The 6,225-nt window shown below is 43.3% G+C and overlaps 1 protein-coding gene across 2 annotated transcripts; it reads left to right on the top strand.

The window, feature by feature from the left end:
* Positions 1-467: 467 nt before the first annotated feature.
* LOC147892101 (expansin-A10-like) lies at positions 468-2,921 on the top strand. 2 transcript variants are annotated; one of them, XM_087387969.1, is made up of 4 exons: positions 468-493; positions 2,009-2,079; positions 2,172-2,490; positions 2,618-2,921. In XM_087387969.1, the coding sequence occupies exons 1-4, from the start codon at positions 468-470 to the stop codon at positions 2,919-2,921; spliced, it is 720 nt and encodes a 239-aa protein (XP_087244095.1). The 2 variants fall into 2 exon arrangements, with proteins under 2 accessions (XP_087244095.1, XP_087244094.1); XM_087387968.1 differs by lacking the exon at positions 468-493 and having other exon boundaries at positions 2,061-2,079.
* The last annotated feature ends 3,304 nt before the right edge of the window (positions 2,922-6,225 follow it).

Raw genomic sequence — 6,225 nt, forward strand, 5'->3', positions numbered from 1 at the left:
CTTTTTCTCTCTTATCTCCTCTCTTTTTCTATCTTTTTTATCCTCTCTTTTCTCCATTTTCTCCTCTCTTTTTCTCTCTTTTTTCTCCTCTCTTTTTCTCTCTTTTCTCCTCTCTTTCTAGGTAAGAAAGTGCTTCCTCTTTTTCCCTTTTGTTATTTTCGTTATTTGCATTGGCCTGCAGCTAACCCTCTCTTTCTCTCTCTTCTCTCATATGCTCATGCATAAGCATAAGCATATGCTTTCTCTCTTTTTCTCTTATGCTCATATGCTCATGCATAAGCATAAGCATATGCTTTCTTTCTTTTTCTCTTATGCTTATGCTCTTTTTCCCTCTTCCTTCTCTTATACTTATGCTTCCCTTCTTTCAATCTCTTTTCCCCTCTTCCTTCTCTTCTTTTGCCCTCTTTCAATCTCTTTTCCCCTCTTTCAATCTCTTTTCCCCTCTTTCAATCTCCTTTTCTTCTCTTATGCTTATGCTTATGCATGAGCATATGTCTCCTTCTTCTTCTCCTTCTCCTTCTCCTTCTTTGGAATGGTCATCCGTGCAAGCAAGGGTCGGTAGGAGGGGAGTATCCAATAGAAATAAAGAGCGTTGCTTCTCGGATTCTAATCCGAACATGTATCTGTAACTAAACTTTAGGTTTCCCTAATTTTTGTAACATCCACTAGGAAACTTTCTTGATGGACTACAATCAGAAACCAAAAGTTTGTTGTCATGTGTCGATTTCTATAACATCCAACAGGAAACTTTCTTCATGGACGACAATTGATTAGAAACCACACATGTGCTCTCTCTCTCTCTCTCTCTCTCTCATACATATACATATACATATACATATACATACATACATACATACATACATATATATACATATGTATATGTATACATATATACATATACATATACATATGTTGGAATGGTCTTCTCGCTAGGGGGAGGGATGCCTTAGAGAGAAGGCCAAAAGTTTAGGAAGTTGACTCTACTACAAGTCTCTTTTGTGGGGGAGAGTTTCTTCCCCATGGATTGAGGGGAGAGAAAAGTAGGCGTGCAAGATGGAGGACGGCGATAAGTAAGCGTAGGACCAGGAAAGTGCGTGGGTGGTGTGCATGTGCGCATCACGAAGCTAAACGTACCTTCTTCTATCACAGAAAAACACACACACAAACGGCAGCCATGGCTGCTCTTTCGGAAATCAGTGCCTCACCGGCTCGCATTTTCAAACCCCTGGTCCCCTTCGCCGCTATCCTCGCCATTGATCGAGCCATCCCTCCTCCTCCCAGCCTCCTTTAAATCTTCGCCATCCTTGCCATGCCTCACACTTATAGCTATTTGAATCATCACCTCAGCCTCATCCGCCTACCGTCCAGACAGGGTCTTTGGCCCCTGTTCATGTGAGTCGCAGTAGGAGTTTTAGTAGCTTGGCGTGCTCTAGACAATTAGTTGATCTTGCAACCCAATGCGTAGCTGCATTGGCTGCTTCGTTTCGCGCAGTTCAGCTCTTTTGTTCACCTTTTTTTTTGGCAATGGACATGTTGCGTTTACTTCAGAGTATTACCCATAAGGCTAATCGTAATGTTTTGCAACTTTTCCGAACATGTTTGGCAGCGAACCAGTCCTTGTTGGTCATCCTTGTTGCCGCAACTCTGTAGATACGCTGCCTGATTCAGTGTTCCCTTTAATCCGTAGAGGTGTTTTGGCACTGCATAATGAAATTATCTAAGCCTATCACCCGAATGGTCACTCCTGTGGGTGTTTCTATATCTAATCGTATAAACCTTCTATCTTTGTAGTTTCTCCCTCATGGAAACCATTTTAAAGACTTTCTCCTTTCCTGCGAGGATTAATGGGCCTTCTATGTTTTTAGATCTCTGTCACCTCAGCTTTCTTTCCTCATGCAGCATAGGCAACCGCATTTTAACTAAATGGCAATCTGTGCAGGGAGCGTGTCGGCAGTATTGCTTACTTCTTCATCACACTTAGCTTTGGACTCTTCGGCCACGCCTTAAGTGCGGGTTATGGCGCTTGGGACCACGCCCATGCAACTTTTTACGGAGGAAGCGATGCATCCGGGACGATGGGTATCTTGTTCACTGCTATTCGTATGAATATCTGATCATTATGCATGCAGATATGCCCCCACGTTAACGAGAGTAACTCTGTGCTCCTACAGCTGGTGCCTGTGGGTACGGAGATCTTTACAGTCAAGGTTACGGAACGAATACTGCTGCTCTGAGTACTGCTCTGTTTAATAGCGGAGAAATTTGTGGAGCTTGCTTTGAGCTGATTTGCGTGAACGATCCACAATGGTGTCTTCCAGGGCATCACCCGATTATCGTAACAGCCACTAACTTTTGTCCTCCAAACTATGCCTTGCCCAACAATAATGGAGGCTGGTGTAACCCTCCACTCAAGCACTTTGATTTAGCGCAACCGGCCTTCGAACAAATGGCCATATATCGTGGGGGAATCGTTCCGGTGAAGTATAGAAGGTTGTTCAGTCCTTCTTGATTAGTTCTATCACCCATATGCCTCTCATTGCAAGGTTGTTAAGGGCAGAGTCTTCTTCAATTCTTGCAGAAACTGATGTCGCCATTTTTTGGGTTGTATTTTATGTAGAGTGCCATGTCGGAAGCACGGAGGCGTACGGTTCACTTTGAATGGTAACCCATACTTCAATCTGGTTCTGGTCACGAACGTTGGCGGGAGTGGTGACGTGATTTCCTTGTCGATCAAAGGCTCAAGAACGGGATGGATGCCAATGAAAAGAAATTGGGGTCAATACTGGGAATGCGACACGGTTCTGACGGAGCAGGCGCTATCATTTCATGTAACGACGGATGATGGGATATCGAAAACGTTCTACAATGTTGCGCCATCAGGCTGGATGTTTGGTGAGACTTTCGAAGGAGGTCAATTTTAACTCAATTTTCAGAGAGAAAATGAAGAGGAAGCTTGTGTAGCATCATCCGGTAGCCAGAGCCACGTCGAAATTGTGGCTTTGGCGAGAGCTGCGGTGAGCGACATGGGTAGCCACCCGCTCGGATCTGATACGTAAAGTTGTAAAGATCCGTGGATTTTGTATTCTGCACATTAACAGAAACCGTTAGGCGTTGTAAGCTCATCAAATCTCTCTTCTTAATCTATTGTTCTTGGTATTCACCTTGACTACTTTAAAACGACTTCTTAATCTATGGTTCTTTTTTAACTACTTTAAAACCACTTTTTGCTAACGCAGCCAAAATTTTCTGTACGATTTTTTTGCGTGAAAAGATATTTATTAGAGTAACTTAGAAAAAGAAATTACATAATGAGATTTGCACCTTTAAAAGGCCTTCCTAGCGCCATAGGCAGCTAAGTGCTTCACAAGCTTCGTCCTTTTTTCCAAAAAATTTTGCTGTTTTCCTAATTTCCTCAAGCTTACTTGTCTGCATTGCTAGTGCTCGGAGAACTTGGATCATTCTGTGGGTGAGGTCATTTTGCCCATTTTTGTCCCGAAGGAGGGCCATCTTCCACTTTAACTTGATCCCAATGTTGAGGTATGCCAACTTTCTTTCTAGTCCTCTCCACAGTTCTTTAGTCACTGGGCATTCCCAAAAGAGGTGCATGTGGGTTTCTCTGAAATCTTTGCATAGTGCGTAGTAAGGGGACACTCTGTGGTTCCACTTTGCTATCCTTGTTTTCAATGGCATCTTCCCCATCATAATTCTCCACATCAGAAAATTGAGTCTCAAGGAGGGGGTTGCTTTCCATACATTTATGAGTCTATGTCGCCATCTCACCAGTTCATCCATGGGGCGAAGAATTTCCAATGCCTCTTCGCAACCAACGTCCCTATTGAGTTTCCTTCATCCCTGAAATCTTTGGGCTGCAGCTTCGTGAATGCCTTCCCATTTCTCCATACAAATCCCTTAAAGTCCTTAGCTTCTTTGTATATGTGGCCTGTTGGCCAGTTTTCCTTTATTCTGCCTAGCATCCCGCTTACCATTTGCTTCTCTGATCTGCTGAGATCAAATCGCTCAGCCACCTATTGTGTCATCCATTTAGCTCCTCTCGAGTCCCAAACGTGCCTGAAGGTTCTCATTCCTTTTGAGTACAGTCGAGCCGCCATTCTTGGATGAGTCCTTATTATCTCAGGTCCTTGCTCAAAAGCCCACCATATAGACTTGTGAGTCCCCCCCATTTACTTCCTTGTATTTGCTCCTTCCAACTACGTACTAGTCTGTTGAGTATTTCCGATTGGGGGATTCTAATTTGGTCCTCCATCATTAGTACATCTTGCCATGGGTCCGCGATTCCTTTCGAGGTGTTCCTACTTATGAGCTCACGGGCTATAATAGCCCAAGGTTGATTGCTTCTGAGTTGGAGCAAGCTTTTGAAGCAAAGAGTCTCATTCTTAGCTTTCATAGTGGTCAGTCCTATTCCTCCATCATTTTTAGGGGTGAACAGCAAATCTGCTTTGAAGGAGTGCCATCTTCCTTCCCACACAGTCCATGATTACTTTGTCCACTTTCTTAAGACAAGCATTTGAGAAAGGAAATAATGATAGCATGTATACAAGTAGAGACTCAAGTACGTGTTTTGCTATCGTAATCTTCCCTGTTAAAGGCAGAGGCTTTCCACTCCACTTGTCTACTTTAGCAGTGATCTTTTGGTATGCCCATTCAAATTTTCTTTTGATTGATGTCGCCACTCCAATCGGACATCCTAGATATCGAATCAGCTGTCCCATGGGGATCCAATATGCCCTTATGCCCTATGTCCATTCTGGTTTTGTCCCCAGATCTAGCCATAAAGTCTCCGTTTTGTCGTCGTTGACTTTTGACCCCTGACAATGTAGTGAATTCGTTGAAAGTTTCCAAGAATTTGTCAACGTTTACTCGTGTTCCTTCCAGTATGCTTGTATTGTCATCTGCAAAGAACTGTGTGTAGAGAAATGTGTCATCCACTAGTCTGAGGCCTTTAATGTGACCTCTGTTCACCTGGTAATTGATTTGGCAAAGGAGGGGTTTTGTTACAATTGCAAATAGGAGGGGGGCTAGGGGGCAACCTTGCCTCACTGATCGTCGTAGTGTGAAACTTTGATATTGGTACCTGTTGATGGATATTGTTGCTGTTGCATTTGTCATTAGCATTCTAGTCATGTCATAGAATATGCTGTCGAACCCCAAGCTCCCCATAATTTAGAGGATAAAATCTTGTCGTATGCTTTCTCTAGATCCATATTTCACATGATAAATTTCTCTTTTTGTGTCGCTACATAGTCGATGGCCAGAAGCGCATTTAGCACTGCATCTTTTATGTTTCTCCTTGTAATGAATCCATATGCCAAAGGCTATGGAAGACAAAGAGCTAGAAATTAGCAACAGATGCCAGATTGGCACTATGGATAGCAGTGCAAGACAATCCCAGAGACTGTGTCTTAACAACACTACTAAGCGAAGTTGAGTAGTACTACTTGATAAGACAAGAGCAAGAAAAGCTCAAATCAACAAAGATACAAACTAGATTGGTATGGCTGGAAGACGGGGACAAACCGAGTTCCTTCTTCTTGTCACGATCTGTGACGTATTCCTTTCTCTATTTCTAGACTTATGGATGGTTTGATGAATGGACACTTGTGGAAGGGTATGCCCTTTCGAGGGACACTTCCTATGAGGCACAACCCTTGCCCTTTCGACGGGACACTTCCTAATGAGGCACAACCCTTGCCCTTTCGACGGGACACTTCCTAATGAGGCACAACCCTTCACAAGAGACATTCTATTGAAGAGACATTTCTATTGTAATGTACCCTCTCATCAAGGGTCACACCCTTCACAAGGGGTACACACCTCTTCATGCACATACCCTTTGGAGTACACACCTTTTCATGTGTGACTCTTCACTCTCTATATAAGAGAGGCCCAATTGTATGGATGACACAACATCTATCCTACAGACATTCAAGCAATACAATTATTCCTTGTTCTCTGCAATCTCAGTCTCCTTTTTGTTCCTTAGCACATTTCTAAATATAGTAAATCTAGGATTTCTTACAGTGGTATCAGAGCAAAATTCGCTCCTGCCTATAGGAAATGACCCCCACCTTCTAGCGCCGATCTGATACATCTTTTCTGCTAGAAGGACATCCATGCACATTGTGCATGGAAGAGATGGAGAGGATGAGCATAAAAATTTTTCGCGCCAACCCTGCCTAAAGTCATCTATGGCCTCTCCATCTCCCA

Source organism: Dipteris shenzhenensis, chromosome 17 (genome assembly GCF_047967505.1).
Source record: "Dipteris shenzhenensis isolate YYH24624 ecotype China chromosome 17, Dip_SZ_1.0, whole genome shotgun sequence".
NCBI classification, from domain to species: domain Eukaryota; kingdom Viridiplantae; phylum Streptophyta; class Polypodiopsida; order Gleicheniales; family Dipteridaceae; genus Dipteris; species Dipteris shenzhenensis.